The following is a 21,289-nucleotide window of genomic DNA, read 5'->3' as shown; positions in this document are numbered from 1 at the left end:
TTTAAAAAATAATTAAAAAAAAATGCAATCTTTAATACCAAATCAGGTGTTCCCTTCAGCTTTGGCAGGCCCAAATGATCAATTTACAGATAGGATGAAGCATGAGAAATTCTGATTATCTTTCTTTTCTCTAATTAGAAGTGAAATCAGAGTTGTTGGCAGTTTGCCAATATCATCCCCTTTTCTGTTTTTATATCATTAGAAATACACCAACCACTAAAGGATGATATATGCAGTGTATTTCTGTGTCCCAGTTATATTCAATGGCAAGGATCTCTTAAAATCGTCCTATCTGCATCACTTTGCCTTATGAAAAGTTATACAATTCATTTCATCTCAGCCAGATCCAAGTGGGGAGGAGAAGCAATGCTGAATAAGAAAACACAACTGAGGGTGCCTTTGCCAATGGTGTGTTTCCTAATAAGCAACTCTCTCTCTGTACCTGTATATGGTAATATGCTAAGACCTGATATAAAGGAATTCTATTTGAGAAAAAAATCTATTAAACTAATTGATAGAGAATTCTTTAGTATTTATAATACTTTTTTTCATAAAGGAACCTTTTAAAAACCAGCTTACTGCAATACATGATCATACACTTCCCTTGACTTCTCCTCTAGGCTTGGAAATTTATTTCCTTTATCACATAGTAGAGTTTTTATTTATAGATATTAAGTATTACAGCTATATTTTGGCCAGAGAAATACAGACCAAAATACTTCTTTCCTATAAAGAAAACGAGTCACAAGAAACCTGATTAAAATCAGAAGTGTTTGCTTCTAATATATGTTTCTAATATATTGAACTGTGGAGATAGTCAAACTAGAGAAAATCTGAATGGGTTCTGGTCAATCTCTAATTCTGAGAATCATAAGTATAGTATTTTTCCTTAAAAACTTTGTTAAAAACAATCTCTTTTTCTTTCTTTCTTTCTTTAGTAGGCTCCACGCCCAATGTGGGGCTTGAACTCATGACCCTGAGGATCGAGTCACATGCTCTACCAACTGAGGCCGGCAGGTGCCCCAAAAACAATCTCGATAGATTAAAAAAAAAAAATTAACAACAAATTCCTATATTAAATATTGTTAATTTGCTGGCACCAAATTTGCAGGGAAGATCAAACTCCCTGGCAAACTGGCAATCAATATTCAGTATCTGGTGGATAGCAATATTGGCTTTTGGGCTTAAGAGAGATATTCCCTCTGCCTAGAACCTCCCCTTTCCCCATCTGATTCATAAAAACAAATGACAATCACTTTTTAAAATATAATTACTCGTACACAAACTCATCTCCATGACAAAGTTAAGTGTCCTTTAAAAAGTGACGCAAACTTTTGCTCTCTAAGCATGGCCGGGGGGAAACAAAGTGCCGAATGTTCCATCTCAAAGTAACTAAAATAATGAGGCCTAAACAATGTTGTACTAACAAACATGCCAGGTGATGGCACTGCTCTCAGTCAATTTGGAGACAATGAATACTGATGATTTTATTGCATCAGGGATTTCATTTATAATTTATCACTTCAGGGAGTCTACAGAAGCAGAGCAAATCACTTTGTGAACAAGCAGCTGCAACAGAAAAGGACAGTACTTCATAGTATCTGGATCTGGTTTCAGATCCTGATGCTCTTATGTATTAGCTGTGATATGGGCAACCCATTTGACTCCTCTGGATTTCCTCATCTATGAAGGAGAAATAATCATACTTACCCTCGGGATTATGTGAGAGTTAAGTGAAACAACTTACAGAAGCACTTAGTACTCCGGCACATTGTAAGTACTCAGTAAATGATAGTCATTGATGACAATCTACACCTTCTTATACACATGTGCACCTATGTGAACACAATGGGTGGTGTAGGAATGGCTTTGCCTTCATATTGATTTTAAAACAGGCTCTTAAGGAAGATTCTCCTCAAAATACTCAAAGCAGTATTATGTATTCCACAGCAAACCAACATTTTCAATGGCTGAATAATTGACAAACTGCATGAGTAAAAAGTTTGGGAAATGATGCAAGATAGTATTGGCAGACTTTTTTGGTGAGCTCTCAAAAATGAAATGAAACTTTTATTACAGTATCTTTTATAAATTCTTTGAGGGCAGGGACTATTTTATACATCTTTGTACCCTTCCCAGTGTCTAGACAATAGTGTTCAAGTATTTGTTGATATGACTGTAAATTCTCATCTCAGTGAAGTCATTTGATTTCGTGACATCTAAAAGCTAAGCCATATGACTTAGACAAATGAATGTGACGGAAGCTTCAGCTAACAATGACCTAACTGAAAAACCAGAGAGACCTGATCTACCTTAAAAAATTTCAGACTATTCTTTTGTGCATCAGGAAGTAATTTAACATAGGTAAAAGTGAATTAACATAGGGAAAAATATCTATAAGATAACAAATATTTGAAGTAGCTAGTGTATTACAAATCATATTCAGACCACCCCTACTACCCATGATAAGAAATGGAATTTTAAGAATAAGCTCTGTTGGATAAACAACCTGAATATCTCGAATTTTTTCAGACATTATGGGTTTTTAAAGAAAAATTGCTACCATCCATGGTTTTCAACAGCCACTCACATAGAAGAAAGACTGAATTTTGCAGGTATGTCCCCCAAAAGCTGACAGATGGGTTTGACATTTTTGTTGTGGACAGTGCAAAACTTCCAGAGTCATGTGAGGGGCACTGCCTCTTTCTTACATGACCTTACGCTGACCTAAAAGTGTAAATTTTGCAAATGTGGTTTTATTGTTTTTTTTATGAACCAGAGGATTGCCTGGGAAGGCAGCGCATTCAGTTGCAGTGAACACCTGCTGGGCTGTTGAATTTTCACTAAAGCACATACACGATATTTCGGCATGTACCACTGCCACAGTATGAACATAACATTTTTTTAAGCTAAAATAACAAATAATAAAAATGGCATCAGGCAGTAGCATGTCTTCAGTATTGTTTATATAAAAACACAAAATTTAGAGGTAGTTGTAGATAATTTTTTGTAATTTCATTAACCCAAAGAGATACTACAGTTCAGCTAAACTTCTACCAAGCCATTCTTCAGAAAAGTTTTCTAAATCTAGATCACAATGTTCCTATTTGGTTTGAGTTATCAAAGCAAAATATAAATAATTAAAAAGTAATTCACATTCTCAATTTAATTGTGTTCTTCTGAATGAAAATGTGATAGGATACAATAGGAGAGAGACTTTCATGTTAGTAGTACCTCAATAAACACACAGAGGGATGCAAAATCTCCTAGTTCTGCTTTCTCAGTACATACTGACTGCTCTTCTTCCTCATCACAAACTTACTTTGTTGTCAAAAACATAGTAAGAATTTTTTAAAGTATGTCAATGCAAAAATAAAATGCACAATTACATTTTAAATGTTTCACAGAAAAAATTTTTTTAAACATGAGAGGTAACCCATTAAAAACCACCTTATTTTTTTAAAAAAGAATTCTTTTACAGTAGGCTGTCCTGTGTACTTACAAACCGGGTATAGAATAAGGAAAGTTTTGTAAAGAGAACTTGGAGAAAGAGGCCCTGTGGTTCAAAATGAACAGAAGAGGGGGCATTAGGGAGCACGGTGTGCCATCATGAAAGATCACTCAAGCATCCCATTTAATCAGATAGCCTTCAGAGAGGGAATGACACTGTGTCCCCATTTCTGGCTCAAATCACTGGAACCTGACTAGGAGTTGGAAATAAAGAAGATAAACAGAAAAAAACTCTGCAGTCAGATGACAGACAGTACCATTTCCTTAACTATACCCTAACTGATTTGTCTTGATCTCAACATAAAATGGAGATAACTAACCTTTTCAAGGATTGAAAAGACTAAAGATAATATATATAGAAATATATACGTATTGAAATGTCTAAAGAAATATTTGCCAAAATATTAACAGTGGTTATTTTTTGGCCAGCAGATTCAGGAGAATTTTCTTTCTGCTTATCTGAATTTTCTAATTTTCATACAGTTAGTAACTATTGTATAAATGATGCATGTAATAAGTCACTTGGCACAGTGCCAGCACACACGTTAGCTCAAAAAACGATGGGTATCATCGTTAATATAAAACAATAAAGCAAGGTATCTTCCACCCTTTCTTCTTGTTTCTGGATGCCTCCCTATGGAGGAAAAGTCATGAAGTAAAGTGGATTCCACACAAAGTCCACAGCAGACTTTCTACTCCGGAGCCCAAGGAAAGGTCACAGCTTAGAGGAATGGGTCTTTATATGTTTACAACTTAGTGTTGGGAAAAGATGCCTAGCCATGTGGAAAGCTCAGTTAATGTGATGATTTAGCAAAGCAAATCAAAATGAAGTTTGTCCTGGTCTACAATAAATTAATACATAAAATACCACCTACTCTCCTAGCTAATGCGAATTATGAGGTTACCTTGAAGAACAAATACTTCCAATAGAATCCAATAAAGCGATTAAGATTTGGATTTTTTATGTGTTAATGATTATACAGCATAGGAACCTAGCTCAACTTTATTGTCGTCCTAGTGTCTAAACTTATGTTGTTATTGAAGGATCTTAACTAAAAATACACCACAGACTTCAAGACTTGAAAAGAAAGACCTTGGAAAAACCACCACAAAGAGTTGTTTAACCAAAATTATTATTATTATAATTGCAGGGTATCACAGATAAATTTATATTTACTGTAGAAGAAACTCTGCACATTTTCAAGAATGCTTTGAATTCAGCTAAATCTGGTAACAAAATGTTGTTACCCAAAATGAGTGTCAATATTCTTTTGATCTCAACTACAGAGTCAAGTAATCTCCTTGGGAAAAGAGACCAAAGTTTAATGCTTATAAATAAATAAATCAGGGGATTTGGGCTTTGAAGAGTAGGACTCTTTTGTTGTCTTGACTAGTGCTTCTGGATTTTTATTAAGACTCTCCCATTCTCTACTTTCTTTTTATGTTTGATATACAATCTAATGCTTGGGAACATTTTCAAAAACTTTGGTAGTTTTGTAAATCTGAAAATCACACTTCATTTTAACTGATTTCTTAGGGAACAAAAAATATTCTATCCAGGTTTAAGCACAACAGTAAAAATGAGCTATTAACAGTCTTTATCACCACAATATTGGACTTTGCATATTATTGAAAAATTATGTATCTTCCAAAAAGAATGGCACCTTTATTGCCCCCAAAAGAAAAGATGTTAGCTAAACATCTAGATTTTCAGACATTACAAAAAATGAGGCACAGGAGCTAAAATTCTAATTCAGCTAAAAAAAGTATGTAGATAATTTGTTGAGCTTATATCAACACGTTCATATTCTGGATCTGACTGAATACAGTTCTGTGTAAGCAGTAGGGTTAATATTGTCTCCTCCCGATTAATACAAAATTTTAAAAATTAAAAAAATAAAGCCATTTATTAACTAGACTAAAAATGAGAGGTGGGGTGGGAAGGAAAGCAGGAGTTGAGGACACAAGTGTCTAGGATAACTTTCAGTGACTTTTCTGACAGTTCTTTAAAAACGGAATTCCTTCTCTACTTTGTGTTGCCTGAGGACCACTATGGTTTTGTAGAGTCTGTAACAGCAATTACATTTAATCACCCACAAGTACATCTGTGTTAAGCCTATAAATACTATGTTAGCAATACTAAACTATCTCCATTGGTTTATTTGTAAAAAGAAAAATATAGTATATATTTAGATTTTTATAAAGTTAATACTGAGGGTGGAGGAAAGGGAATGAGAAGCAGTGTATGATCACAGTTTCTCTGGACACGGTAACCAAACTGGGCTCTTGCTCAAGCCACCTGGTCAAGCGGTGTCGGAGGAAGAGTCATAGGAGGCAGAGACGATGAAATCGCCACCGTTGGAGCGCCCAGCCACTGACTGGGCGGCCTGCTGGCTCAGACTGTTACAGATAAGCACCAGCTGGTTGCTCTGGGCCTCAGACAAGGTGCTGCAGCTTTGATACACACTGAAGTTGGTTTTCCTGCCGGGGATGTTACCCTTCTCACACATGGTCTTCACCATCTTGGCCAGCTTGTTCTTGCCGAGGGCCTGGCAGTTGTACCAATGCAGAGCTGCCAAGTTCACGACTGGCTTGATGGACAGGTAGAAAGGAGCATCCTCGTAGCGCATGGCAGGAGGCCGCCGCTGGGCATACTCCTTATAGTCCTGTACGGGGCAGGTCTGTGGGGCGTGTTGGGTGGCATACACACGAGAGTCTGTGCCCCCTCTCTTGGTTTTGGCATTCAGGTCACCAGTGTCTTGACCCATCCACTCTAAGTACTCCAGCCCCGTTTCTGTTACCCGGAGCCGGATATCGCCCCACTTCAAGGTAGATCCATGGAAGCCTGTGCAGTGCCCAAAAGCTTTCGTGTTGTTGAGCCAGACAAGGTTGAGAAGACCCTCGGGATTATAGCGGCTTAGTAGTCCCCTTTTCCGCAGAATGAGTTCATCAGCAAAGGTGAGCTTCATGGACTTGTGTGGCTTATTTCCTTTTCCTTTGCAGCGGAGTTCAATCTGCTTCTGTTTCAGGGCCTCTTGGGAACGCTTGAATTCCTTATCCCTGGTGATACTGTAGCCATACCTGTGTTCTTTTAGGTACCGTTCAAGTCCACACTGGTAATTGGCCAAGCTGTTGGGTTCATATTCGGACCCATCCTTCTGCCTGGCATCCACAAAGAAAGAGGCCAGGTAGGCATCCAACTCCTTGCAAGGGATGACATAAATCTCTCTTGTTTCAGAAGGATACTTGGAGATGAGGAACTCTCGGAAATTGCGGAGCGCGGTCTGCGTGCTCCGGATGGTTTTCTCATTCTGCTCCCTGCTGAGCTCAGCTGCTCTTTCATCCTGGTCTGCAACAAATTGGGGAGGGGAGGGATAGAGAGGGTGTTGATGAGTTCAGACAATGCACTTTCTACTCTGAAATAAAGTTTCCTCTTATAATGAAAAGGGAAAGAAGGAATCCATTTCATAGAGATCACTCATAAATGTTATTATTTACATACCTGCTGCCTTATAATAGCCAACTTCAGTTTCACAAATGATGTACTAGACAAGAGTATGGCCCATTACAATCAAAATGAGCTTCTCGTGTCACTGACACACAACTTTTGTGCATGAAGGTTTGTGGTAAGAGTGAGATCAGAGGCAGCCTCTGTTTTAGGAGGAATGTGAGACAGAAATGTACCATTCACCCTACTGCAGTCTGCAAGGGCCCCATTAAAGCTGACACACTCATTTTGAATCACTTCATTTGTGAAGCCAGAGGTTTTACTGGTTCCATTTTACTGAACTAAAATATTCAAATTTGTTACTTAGCACATCACTAGAAATCTATATTTAAAAGTTACTAAACAGATCATTTGTAGTAGTTTATTCAACACTCTATGGCAATTTAGGTAAATACAGTTTATAAATATTCTGTATGCAATTGCAGGGCAGTTTGTAATAAGTTATAAAAATATTTAGTATTTTGTAAAGATATGAGGATAAAACTTCATAGGTATAAAGACAGGACAGTGAAACCTGAATCAGGCTACTATAATCCAGATGTAAGGAAAGGGGTGTATCTCTTGGACAAATCATTTTATTAGTTTATTATTTACACTCTTCCACCAAGGACTAGGGTTGCCTCTTTCCATTATGGATCACCCACGATTAAGTAATGTTGCTCTAGACTAGCAGTTCTCACACTTTAGTGTACTTGTGAATTACTCAGAATGCTTGATCAATATCAGATTCCTCGGTGGCAGGAATCCATGCTCAGGATGAGGTTTGAGAGAAACTACTCTTTTTTTACTTAGTTGTTTTTTTTTTTATATTAAATTCAATGATATCATTTAAATTGTTTCCTTTCAGTAATATGTAATTTAAATTTGGATTCTTAACATTAACAATAAAAACGTTTTGTCAAAATTCACCACTGTTTTGTCAGACAGGGGTGTAACTCAAAAAGAGAAATTCTAAAAATGAAAGTACACAATAGAAAACTGGGCTATCCGATTGTTGAGAGGCAAGCTTCAAGCTCAACTTAAAACAACATAAAAATGTAATTTCTGATTCTACAGTATAATGTAAAATAGTCTATTTATCCTGACTATCTTCTTTAGAAAAATTTTAATTTGTAAGGTTGCTCAGTGGAAGTCTTTGTAATAACCATATATAATAATAAAAATAAAATTTCTAATAAATTGAATATTCATAAAATTCATATTTTATTCATATTCATAAATACACTACTTTTTGTATTACTATATACATTTATGAATGAGAATGTTATTTTTAAATGACAGCTCTAATGTATAATTGCCAAAATCCTCACAAGTTTATAAAATGAAATGAACTAAAATTCACTAAACTAGCTAATTAGATATTTTTATAGGCACATTTTTGAAAGATCATATTTCTAAAATTCAATATACAAAAGTATATTTTATTCCTCATTAGACTTAACTTTTGATTATGCCATTTTCTTCCCATTAAAACTGTTTATATATCAACAATAAAGATGTGTATCTTTCCATCAAAAAGATGGAAGGCACACTTTGCATGTAACCTTTTACCAGGCTGGCTTCCTTGGCTGTTTACATGTAAAGCCAATGGGGCTGACACATCAGTTCATTTTGACTAATTGTTTAAATATCTACCACAGTGGACTTCAAACTCCAAAGACTTTCTAAGAAATAAACATTCATAAGACAACTTCAGGGAAAAAACTTCTAGTTTCTCAAGTTTCACACAGAATCTTTTATAAAACTTATTTGTCTGAGATGAAGACTGAGTTTGCACATGCTGCCATCCCAAATCTACTGTGGTATATACTCTGGGGTGTAAAAGACTTTGAGGAGGCAAACAAAATTTATAAATCGATGATTAAATCCATAGCATGTCTTGTCCTTCTTTGTTCTTATACATATTCTGATGTAGGTGAAATCTGCCATCAGAAGGAGGGTATTTGGGCGTGAATTGGGGTGAATTTAGGACTTCTGAGGGGGTTATAGGTTAGTGAAGTTGGTTCTTTCCACTAGAAATAGAATATTCTGCAGGACTATCAGAATGTTCAAGATAGAGGCTTAAAACTATTCAGTTCTTTCAGATTCAGCATGCTTTTGTTCATAAGATGCTTAACTATTATCAACTACATGAAATATTAATTCTACTTACAGTCAATCCTCATCTTCACTTTATAAAATATTCACTATTTCCTACTTCCTTTTTAAAAAAATAAACTGTTGGAAACCTTTGGGTGTCCATTTAAATATCAGTGAATGGTACCATTTTTTTCAAAGTTCTTTCGAGGGGTATGTGAATAAAAGAGTTTAAGTCTGTTGAACTTAATTACGCCGCCTTAGTCAGTATACTGTAGGAGGAACTGGTGAAGAAGAATGGAAGGGTCTGGAGTCACTCATCTGCAAATTTCCTGGGTAAGGCAGCCAGTTCTTTCACATCTGCATCTCCTCCATTCACATTTGGAGAGCCTGCTAACACTCTTAGAGCTGACCAACACATTAGCACTGCTTCAACAACCTCAGCCCAGTTTTGTTTCAAGCCTTTCTCCTCTTTCTACTCAGTCTCAATCTTAGTTAAGAGCCATTATATCTATAGAAAAATAGAACTAAAAAATCCTTTTCCTAAGAGCCTGGAATGTGCCACAAAAGGAGGTAGAAGAGTAGAGAAACCCTCATTCATTTTGCATGAATAGGTGGAAGTAAATGGCTTCAAATTCAAGTAATCGTTTTTCAGCTAGTTACACAATCAAATAAGGCCAGGGAAGACTGATAACAAAATATAAAACTGTTACATTTATCTTGCTTTTATCTCTAGTTTTAGAAAAACTTCTGATCCACTTCCTTTTAAAAACTTTTTATTAGGTATAACAAACATACAATAAAGTAGACCAGTCATTAAATGCATGTAATTAATTTTCACAAACTAAATCCAGTATCCAGATCAAGAAAAAGAACACCACTAGCATCCCCGGAGTCTTTCTCATGGCCCCTTCTTCCAGTTATTCCCTCGCATCAAGAATAACAGCTATCCTGATGAAACATAATACAATTGTCTGGTCTATTATTATTACTAGTATCAATGGAATCTAAGAGGATGGACTCTCTTGTGCTTGGCTTCTTTATTTCAACATTTTGTTTGTGAGTTTCATCCATTTTGTTTTGTAGCTGTAGATAATTTACCCTCATTATTTTGTAACATTCCATTGTGTGACTATATCACAATATATGTTTCCATTCTACCGGGCATTTGGGTAGTTTTCAGTTCGGGGTTATTTCCAATGAAATTGTTATGAACATTCTATGAAATGATCATGTTGGGTGTTTACTTAGAAGTGGAATTATTGGGCCAGAGGAAATCATAGGTTTCAGTAGCTTTAACAGATACTGACAAACAATTTTCCAAAGTGCTTGTACCAATTTACTTTCACAAACAGGAGTACATGAGAGTTCAGTTTGCTCCATATCTTCAGCAACACTAAGTAGTCTTTTTTCTTTTTTTTTAGCCATTCTGCTGGGTGTGGGGTGGTACTGCACTGTAGTTTTAATTTTCATTTCCCTGATGACTAAAGAAGTCGAACACCTCTTTATATACTTATTGGCCATTTGAATATTCTCTCAGTGAAGTACCTGTTCAAGTCATTTTTCTGTTGGATTGTCTGCCCTTTTCTTACTGTTTGTAGAAGGTTTTAACATATTGTTTGAGTCTTTGTCAGAAATGCATATTGCAAATATCTTCTTCCAATCTGTGGCTTGCCTTTTCACTTTCCTAATGGTGTTTTTAAAAAATAAGAGTTCTTAATCCTAGTATCGCCCAATTATCAATTTTTTTCCTTTATCGGTTCATGCTTTTTGCATCTTGCTTAAGAAATCTTGCTTATCCCAAAGTAATGGAAGATCTATTTCTTCCAAGAGCTTTACAGTTTTACTTTTCACATTTCAATCTGCCATCCACTAGAACATCTACCTGTATGTCCTGAGATAAAAATTATGATTAATTTTTTTTCAGTATGGCCCGCGATCCATTTGATTTTAATAAATTAATAAACTTTCAATAGGCAATACAGCATATAGTACAGTATCTGAAAGTTACAAATGGGTATAGAGTGAAAGTAAGTCACCCTCCCACCCCATCTCCTTGTTGCCACATTTCCCTCTGCATGACAACCAATACTGTCAATTTATGGGGTATAATTTTTGATTTTTCTATGCACATGCACTTACTTTTTGCCTTTCAAAAAGGGGGATGGAATATACTATACATTCTATCCTACACTCTTTTTACCATTACAATGTATTACAATGTAGCTCCATATCATCATATACATAGTTGCCGCTACCTATAGCTGTATTTATAACGGATATTCCATAATACATTTGTCTAACCCCTAATTCTTTACTGATAGACATTTGCATTATTTCCATCCTTTTGCTATTACAAACAATGCTGCAGTGAGTATCCTTGCATACATGACATTTCCCATTTATGGGCATGTATAGACACAGAAGTAATTTCCAAAGTGGAATTGCTCTATTGCTGTTGCCCTGTATGTATAAATGTTGTAATAATTATTACTTCCATGATAAGGTATAAGAGTGATGGTTTAATCATACCTTCTTAGACATAATGTATTATCCATCTTTTTAATCTTTGCTTATTTAATTGGTAAAATATATTGTTGTGGTTTTATTTATTTTGCATTTATGATAAATGAGACTTAATATTTTTTTCAAATACTTATTAGCTCCCTACATTTTCTCATTTTCTTTCTGTGAATTCTTCTGGCCTCTGTCCATTTTCTTTCTTTATATTGATTTAGGAGCTACAGATACATTTAGGAATTTTTCATTTATATTTAGTCTTAATATTATGTTCATACTATTTATTTAGTCTTATCATTATTATCTTTAGCCCTTTGTGATATATATGATGTCTGTGTATAAATATATAATTCTTTTTAGTTTACCTTTGGTATTTGTGACTGTTACACATTTATGGGATTGAATTTATCTCTCTGTTAAATGTTTTTTATATTTTGTGGTGTACTTAGAGATGTTTTCCCCATTTTGAAACCATAAAACAAATCTATGTTTTCTTCTAAAACATTTTTATTTCATTTTCCATTTTCATTTTATTTCATTAAAATTTCATTTTTACTCTTTAAATATTTAAATTAAATATTTAATTATCTAATTTATTTTGGTGTAAAAAGGTAGGCACCAAATTGACATTTTTCTAGATAGTCATCCCGCTGTTAATAATAGTGGTGACTGTGGCTCATTATTGACATAACTTGACCTTTAAAATTATTTTTTTCACTGTAAATTCCTATATTTGCTGTACTGTATCACTATTTATTAGAAGTCTATCATGTCTTTTAAACTATTGAAGCATTTTTATTAGAATTAGTTTGGTTGGTTAGTGATCTGATTACAAAGTTATATAAGCTCTGAGTAGTCTGCCCCAAAAGCTCTGTGATTTCTCAGTGTGTCATTTGCAAAATGGTTTTCAGAAATGCATGTATTCTTTGATGACAGTAACACCTGAATAGGATATCACTGGGTTTCGGATTGTGATCCATTTTTAGAGTCAACGCTGAGTTTATCTCATTTCTTTGTTTTAATATTAGTTGTGTTACTTTGCACACTAACATTAATGTATAGACTTTTTCCCAGTTTTATTGAGAAATAATTGACACATATCACTGTGTAAGTTTATACATTACAGCATAATGGTTTGAATTACATGTACTGTGAAATAATTACAATAGGTTTGGTTAAAATCCATCATCTCATATAGATACAATAAAAAGAAAAGAAAAAAATTCTCCTCATGGTGAGGATTTTTAGGATATACTCTCTCAACAACTTTCTCATTTCTATTTGTTTCATTTAATCTTAGTTCTTGTGATCATAATATATGTCAGGCTCTCTGTTTTTCTGTTGTATCCGGGCTCTTGCTCAGCTCCTCTTTCTCTTGGCTGAACCCTCTTTCTTGTGTTGGCTTCAACCACAAGCAGGATAACAACAGCCAGAGACTGAAAAGGGACCATCTATTCCAGTAATCTCCCTTTAGGAGTAAAAAGACCTCTTTCAGTTTATGTTCTCTTGCTAATTTTTCTAGTGGTTATCATTACTTTGATAACTTTGCATATCTATTTTTATACAACTTAAATTAATACCTCATTACAAGCAATGCCAAAATTATAGCATACACTTATATTTCTCCAACTAATCATTTTCAATTTTAATATTTTTCTTGGTCCTTACACTTACTATCTTTTATTTTACAGTTTGGTTTAGTTCTTCTAGTATTACCTTTATACCTTCAAGTATCTGAATATCCTATTACTTGAATTGTTAGCTTTAAGTAGTATCTTTTGAATCTTGGTTTACACAGTTTCCCACATTCTCTCTCCTGTGCTCTCCCAGCTTTTAAAAATTATACATTTCTGGGGTGCCTGGGTGGCTCAGTTGGTTAAGGGTCTGCCTTCGGCTCAGGTCATGATCTCAGGGTCTTGGGATTGAGCCCCACGATCAGCAGGGAGACTGATTTTCCCTCTCCCTCTGTCCCTCCCCTTGCTTATGCGGTCTCTCAGATAAATAATTAAAAAAAAAATCTTAAAAATTATACACTTCCACATGGTTGTGGCTTGTGATATTATAAATATTTATAAAATAATTTATAATATTCTGTTTTTAATCGTAATTTCCACATTTTGGTCTCAGTCTTGCAATTATTAAATAGATAAAATCAATGCTTACCATCAGTGTTTTGCCATTCTCCTCTCAGCTAAAGTTTGTCCTCCAACAGCTTATTCAGAAAGTATTTATGAAAACCATGTTTTCCTGAGGTCTTGAATTTTTGAGTATGTCTTTAAGCTTTTGTCTTTATAAATGAACAAAGGTTTGACTAGGTACAAGACTCTCCACTCATACTCCCCACTCCCCACCCCTCCCACACACCCTGGACAATAGCAGCATTGCTCAAGTATCTTCTAGAATTCAATGCTGGTGTAGGAAAGTCAATGGTCAGCCCAGTCTTTCTCCCTTATAGGTCTCTTGATTGTTCTTAAGGCAGGGGCCTAGATAGCTAAATGATTATTTCTTTATCTGTGAAGGGCAGTAAGGTTCCTAGGCTATATCTCAGTGTTGATCACTGTGTACGCATCTTTTTTTCTGGTATACGGCGTGCTCTTTCAAGCCATAAATTCAAGTATATCTTCACTGGTTTATCATACTGGCAGACCACCTCCCACAAAGATGGCAAGTGTGTATGTGTTTCTTGCCTCAGTCCTGTCTCCTCTGTTATTCTCTGGTGTCAAACTGGGCCCAGCAAAGCTCTCAAGACCAACCCAGCAGCCCCTGTTCCAGTTCTTCAAAAGTGACTGTTAATTTTACTGCTCAGCATGTACATCCTCAGTGGAAAACTGAGTTCTTACACCTCCATCTGATATCTACAGTCACATGTCTCTTGGTGTCATATCCAAATCCCCAACAGATTACTGCATCCAGCAGACTTTCTTTATACACTGTGGTTGTAGCAGAAGACTTCTAGTTTAATTTAAAAGAGAAAGTTTGTTTCTGTTTCTTTCTTATTTTGAAGTGATTTTAAAGAGAAGCCAGAATTCAGATCCAGTTCTTTGCATATGAATGAGATTGCGACAACTTTTAGTCCCTAACCTGGTGCCTTGTACTTAACAGGGATCCCATAAATGTTCATTGAATGCTTTCTCATCACATGAAGTCTACTCTATTAAGAAGAGTTATATTCCTCAAGATTTTGTCATTCATCAAAAATTTAGTACCCAATTTCATTAAATTTTGTTTGAATGTATGTGGTAAGAAATATAACTTGGATTCTAAGTAGTTCTATTGTTTATCTAATGCTGATGATAAAATTGTTTCAAAACAAACAAAAGATAAAAGATCACTTTCAATTTTCTTAAGAGAAGTATGTATATCATTCAGCAAACCGAATGAGTCACTGTTATTGATGAAAAAAAATACATGCATTGAGATGAGCAAAATGGTCTTATTATATATAGGTAGTTGTGATTAAGTAACAACTGTTAAAAATTGAATGTGGATAAAATCCCAAAGGCCTTGATAACTGAATGGAGAAGACAAGGTAGCAGCCAAAAATACAGAAGTACAAATTATTGTTTTCTAACAGATCAGGTACTTAACAATTAGAAATACAGTTTTGCTTATGGTGAATGAGTAGGCATCAGAATCATGTCCCCATGGTTCCCATGAACCTAACACAGGTGTCAGCCTAATCATTGTATGTGCCCAGACCTAAAATATAACTTTGGCTCTGTTCCCACAAACCTGCTCTTCCACCTAGTCAGTGCCTCCACCACCTACCCATTTCCCCAAGCTTGAAACCCGAGCACCACCCCCGACACCGTGCTCCCATTCCTCTGCAGCGAATCCATCAATCCCTGCTGAGCCACCTCACTCATTCAAGCACACTTAATGAGTGACTGACACACATTAGGAATTAAGTAGGCTGATTCTACAGTATAATGAAACAGTCTGAGTACAATGGAACAGTCCTTGCTTTTGTGGAATTTACCACAGAGTGAGTGAAGATAACACAACTATGGAAATCTTGGACAAACTGACACAAATACTATGAAGAGAACTAACAGAGTACTGTGAGAAAGAATAAGTGACCTACTTAAGGATGGATGTTCTAGGAAGGACTCTTTAAGAAGGACTTTTAGCTGAGACCTAAAAATGAGAAGCCAGTCAGGTAAACTGTAGGAGGAGGAAAAGCAGAGGGAACTGCACATGAGAAGTTCCTACAATGGAAACTAAGTTTGAGAAACTGAAAGAGTATCAGTGTGCTTGGAGCAATCAAAAGGGAGAGTGGTACGAGGAGCGGTCTGAAAGCCCACCGGGCTCAGATCACACCAGGCCTTGCAGGCCTTATTAATAACTTTGTATTTTATCCTAAGAAAACTACTTAGTCAGAAAACTACATGGTCAGGTTCGCACTGCTCTTTTATGATATAAACCTATCTATAGGTTTGTAGACCTATCTCTTCCCATGCTAAGAAACTCTTCAATAGCCTTGTATAAGTAAGGCTAAGTTCACATCTGAATGACCTCGTGCAAAACATTCCCAGACAGTGAAACGATGCATAAACTACCTCTGTGGAAGAAGCCAGAGAAAACAAGAGACTATGCAAGTTAACCACTACCTTACCCTTCCCCCTCTACCCACCCTCCAAAAGAAGGAGAGGTATTAGAGTTTGTAAAAATTGTGGGATAGAGCTAATAGATGTGAGCTCATCTTATTGAGATCTTAGAGGACCAGAAGACACCAGCTGATAAGTGGATTATGCTTCCATTATCCTGCCCTATTTATTTCATTCCATCTCACATCTCTCTGTTAGGTTGTGACCTCCTTGAGGAGAAAAGAATGCTTAGAGACAGTCTTAGGAAAAATCTTTTTTTAAAAAAGAATTTTATTTTTAAGTAATCTCTACACCCAATGTGGGGCTTGAACCTACAACCCCAAGATCAAATGTTACATGCTTCACCGACTGAGCCAGCCAGGTGCCCCAGTCTTAGTAAAATTTTTAAGCAACAGCTTATCTATACTTATTTATATAGTCTCTATGTCCCATTAATTACATTATTTTTCATGTATTCATCATCTATGAATCCTGAGTATCCAGCATACGTTCCAGCACTCCAGAGCTACCCAAAGTATGAAGACTGAATGAATAAATATATGAACTGTTAAAAGAATTTTATTTATTTATTTAAAGATTTTATTTTTGGGCGCCTGGGTGGCTCAGTTGGTTAAGCGACTGCCTTCGGCTCAGGTCATGATCCTGGAGTCCCGGGATCGAGTCCCGCATCGGGCTCCCTGCTCGGCAGGGAGTCTGCTTCTCCCTCTGACCCTCCCCCCTCTCATGTGCTCTCTGTCTCATTCTCTCTCTCTCAAATAAATAAATAAAATCTTTAAAAAAAAAAAAAAAAAAAAAAGATTTTATTTTTAAGTAATCCCCACACCCACCACGGGGTTTGAACTCACAACCCCGATATCAAGAGCCACATGGTCCACTGACTGAGCCAGCCAGGTGCCCCCAAAAGAATTTTAAATCTACAAATCCTATACATATATCTCTAAGACTAAACATCTAAAGCTTTGACCTGAGAATGATAGGAAAGGGAGAACTTCTGGACATGTGCGTCTTTCAAAAATGCATTTTTAAAGTGTCTGCCTTTCCTCCAGACTTTTAATTTATATTAGCTCCCTTCTACCCATACTGTATCCTGCCGGACTACTGTTTTAGGGGGTCCTTGCTGTAACTAGTATGCATCACTAGTATGGTTTTGGTTTTAAGTATGAAGGGGGAATAAACTCTTCAGGTAGAAGGTATGAGTGACCTCGGTTCTTCGAATGAATTGTCACTCATGTCTTGCCTATACCACACACAACCACACACAAGAGCCATAACACAGACCACTTAAACTTACTCTCAGAAGGAGAAGCCATACCATAAAACCTAGTACAGTGAAATGGGTCTTCTACAAATGTAGCCAAGAGATGGAAAAGTTTTAGGTTACTGTTTTCCAAGAGATCTGTGACCTGGAACAGGGCCATAGGGAGAGCCTCAGCAATGGCACAGGAACTCTTACCAAGAGCCTGAGTAAAGTTATTACACACACAGCTTTTCTGTACTTATTTACATAGTCTTCATGCCCCATTAATCCAATTATTTCCTCCCTTGTTAGGAGATGGCATGGAAAAACACATAATTAGTGCAGTATCTTGTGTTCTCATTTAATTTGAGGAGATTTATGTTCGGTTTAAATTCAGATCCATTTCCTTCTATTGCTGCAGCACTCAATTTAACAAAAAATAAGCTTAGCTATCACATTCCTTTTGTGATTTTATTAAAGCAATACATCTGAAGCAATAAGAAACACTTCTTGATATTTAACTTATTTTTATTTGAATATTTTGTCTTTTCACTTGATAGAGAAATGATGTCCAAATTCTTTCAATGAATGATAAGTCCACGAGTTTATTAAATAAGAATGTATTTTTAAGTTTGAAAAGTAAAAAAGAAAAAAGAAATCTGGTGAGTAGGTTTATATTTATGAGACTGCAGCTGGGATTAATATTTAATCTACATTTGTGAGTACCCACCCTGCCTCCTAGCATTTCAAGAAGTCCTGTGGGGTGTAGTCAAAGGCAAGTCCCTGATGGTTATGTAGATTACATCATAGCCAGAAGAGATGACTAACACACATAAAATTAATTAAAATGACCATACATGGCACTATGCAATTAGGCACTGTGTTTGTGGCATGACTCTAGGTCCTACAGGAATTCAGAAACAAAAGAGAGAGGAGTCAAATAGAGCTTGAGATGTGTTGGAGCTCTGTTCCATGGGGGAATGGATACCATTTTGTAAAGAGGAACAGTAAGGTAAAGCGTTCCAGGAAGAAATTGCATGTGCAAAGGAAATGAGATGGGAGGGAGTCTGGCTTCTGGTCATGAGGATTATAAAACACTGATCCTGGTCTGGAGGTGGGAGAGGGGTTGGGTGGGGAATAAAGCTAGAACAGTGGGAGCGCCACATGGAGCATTTTATATAGTAATTATAAATATATACACCAGGAGAGGAAACTGAATATGCTAAGTGCAAAGAACCTCCAAATGCCAAACATTTGAAGAAACAGCTTTTTAAAAATAAATCAACAACCCATTTCTCTACTTCTGACATTCTTTATTCCCCTTATGCTGTTATTTTATTCTGTACACCTGTCACCGTCTGACATACTACATATTTCTTTGATACCTTGCTTAGCATGTGTCTCTCCCTGTGAGCTGTGAGCTCTGTAAGAGCCAGGACTGTGCTACTCTACTCACAGAGTCTGGAAAAGCACTTGAGAAGTAGTAGCATTCAATAAACATTTGTTGACTGAATTAACACCAAAGCTAAAAGGAAAGTTACGAGGTAACAGTGTGTGTAATTACATAATCACTTTAGACCAACCATACTGACTATATTTAAAAACAAAAGTCAATGGCATAAAATTAAATTTGGGGGCTCACAATCAGAATCTCATAGTCACCTCTCCTTCATTAAGCCTCTTTAGAGAGTCTGTTGTGGTTGGGGCGGGTGATATGAACATCTATAATAACTTTATGAAATGACTTATAAGGCCCCTGGAAGCTTTTCCAGGGCTAATTCCTTAGGATAAAACGACATAACACAAAAGGGGTGGGGGTGGGGGGCTGGCTAGCTCAGTTGGTAGAGCATGTGACTCTTGATCTCTGAGTCTCGGGGTTGTGAGTTCAAGCCCCATGTTGGGCACAGAGCTTACTAAAAAAACAAAACAAAAAAAGACCTATTACATAAATTGCTACAAGAAAGTATCTTTATCTGTCAGGATAAGGGAAAAAACAAACAATACTTTAATTAAAGTCCATAATTAGTATGTCCATAAAATCAAGGGATAGCTCCCCACCCAGTCCTGACCTTCACTTTAAAAAAAGGTTATACTGACATGATGATGTTTTCTGTTAAGTACTTACTTCTTCCATAAATGTATTCCTTTGAAAGCAATTAAATTTTCTTAGGACTCTTTCATACGTTAAAGGAAAATAATCTTGGTATTAAAAAAAAAAATGTCCTGGTTGGTAATCTTAGGAAACACCAATTTTATTTGTCAAGGGTTACAAAAATCATTTTGCCAACATTCATGTTTCATTTTTGAAAACAGCAATAGCTCCTAACTCCTGCAATTTATTGGGGGAAAAAAAGTGAGCTGTACTCACTATAAAAGTGGAAACTAGGGGCACCTGGCTGGCTCAGTAGGTGCAGCATGCAACTCTTCATCTTGGGGTTGTAAGTTAGAGCCCCACACTGGGTACAGATATTACTTAAAAATAAAATCTCCAAAAAGAGTGGAAAATAAATTGAGATAACCTTGTAACTACCACAAAATGTATTAAAAGTTAGTGTCTTCTTTCTCCTTTCAACACCCAATTCCTTGCACATTTTTTTTTAAGATTTTATTTATCCACCTATTTGAAAGAGAGAGCACGAGCAGGGGGAGGAGCAGAGAAAGAGGGACAAGCGGACTCCGCCTGACGCAGGGTTCAATCTCAGGATCCCAAGATCATGACCTGAGCCAAAATCAAGAGTCAACACTCAACTTACTGAGCCACCCAGGTGCCTGTCCTTGTGCATTTATATGCTTTCTCCTAGAACTTTAAAACACAGGCTATTTTGTAAGATTGTTAACATCACTAATTAAAGACAGATTTGTATGTTATTATAGCTATCTGACCAGCAAATTATTTTAATGCTCAGCTTATCTTTTCCAATAGTGAGAGTAAAACACATTTCTTACAAATATTCAGAAGCATGAAAATTTAGAACAGTACCAGTCAGTCCAGTATGATTTTTTTCTTTAAGATTTATTTAAGTAATCTCTACACCCAACTTGGAGCTTGAACTCACAACCCCGATCAAGAATCACATGCTCTACCAAGCCAGCCAGATGCCCCAATCCAGTATGATTTCTTTTTTTTTTTTTTTTTTTTTAAGATTTTATTTATTTATTCGTTAGAGAGAGAGAGCGTGGACTAGAGAGAGTGAGCGAGAGTACAAGCAGGGGGAGCTGCAGGCAGAGGGAGAAGCAGGCTCCCTGCCGAGCAAGGAGCCCGATGCGGGACTCGATCCCAGGGCACTGGGATCATGACCTGAGCCGAAGGCAGCCGCTTAACCGACTGAGCCACCCAGGCGTCCCCAGTATGATTTCTGAAAGTATTTTTCACTGAAGCAGAAATCACTTAAATAAACATTAGTCATCTGTTCATTTCTCTCAGTTATATGTTATGCAACTCTAGAGTCTCTGGAAAATTTTCTCCTTAATAAAAATTTAGAAAAATAGGGTGCCTGGGTGGCTCAGTCAACTGAGCGTCCGACTCTTGATTTCAGCTCAGGTCATGATTTCAGGGTTGTGAAACTGAGCCCCACATTAGGCTCCATGTTCAGTGGGGAGTCTGCTTGAGATTCTCTCTCTCCCTCTCCCTGCTTGTATGCTCTCTCTGTGTCTCTCTGAGACAGAGAGAGAGAGAGAGAGAGAGAGAAAGGAAGGAAGGAAGGAAGGAAGGGAGAGAAGGAGGGAGGGAGGGAGGGAGGGAGAGAAGGAGGAAGGGAGGGAGGGAGAGAAGGAGGGAGGGAGGGAGGGAGAGAGGGAGAGAAGGAGTGAGGGAGGGAGGGAGAGAGGGAG

The 21,289-nt window shown here is 36.6% G+C and overlaps 1 protein-coding gene across 4 annotated transcripts in view; it reads right to left on the bottom strand.

Moving 5' to 3' along the window:
* KIAA1958 (KIAA1958 ortholog) overlaps positions 1–21,289 on the bottom strand; it is a 162,553-nt gene that overhangs the window by 45,729 nt on the left and 95,535 nt on the right. Inside the window, exon 3 of one of the 4 annotated variants that reach the window (XM_032419040.1) lies at positions 6,776–6,859. The exons of 2 other annotated variants lie outside the window; for them this stretch is intronic. In XM_032419040.1, coding sequence (XP_032274931.1) covers positions 6,776–6,859 — 84 coding nt within the window. Of the gene's footprint in view, positions 1–1,031; positions 6,860–21,289 lie in introns of those variants that run through there. One more of the 4 variants, XM_032419038.1, reaches the window with a different exon arrangement.

This window comes from Phoca vitulina, unplaced genomic scaffold (assembly GCF_004348235.1).
Source record: "Phoca vitulina isolate PV1807 unplaced genomic scaffold, GSC_HSeal_1.0 scaffold21, whole genome shotgun sequence".
NCBI lineage: Eukaryota > Metazoa > Chordata > Mammalia > Carnivora > Phocidae > Phoca > Phoca vitulina.
The sequence above is the reverse complement of the archived record's forward strand: the minus strand, read 5'-3'. Positions and strand labels throughout refer to the sequence as shown.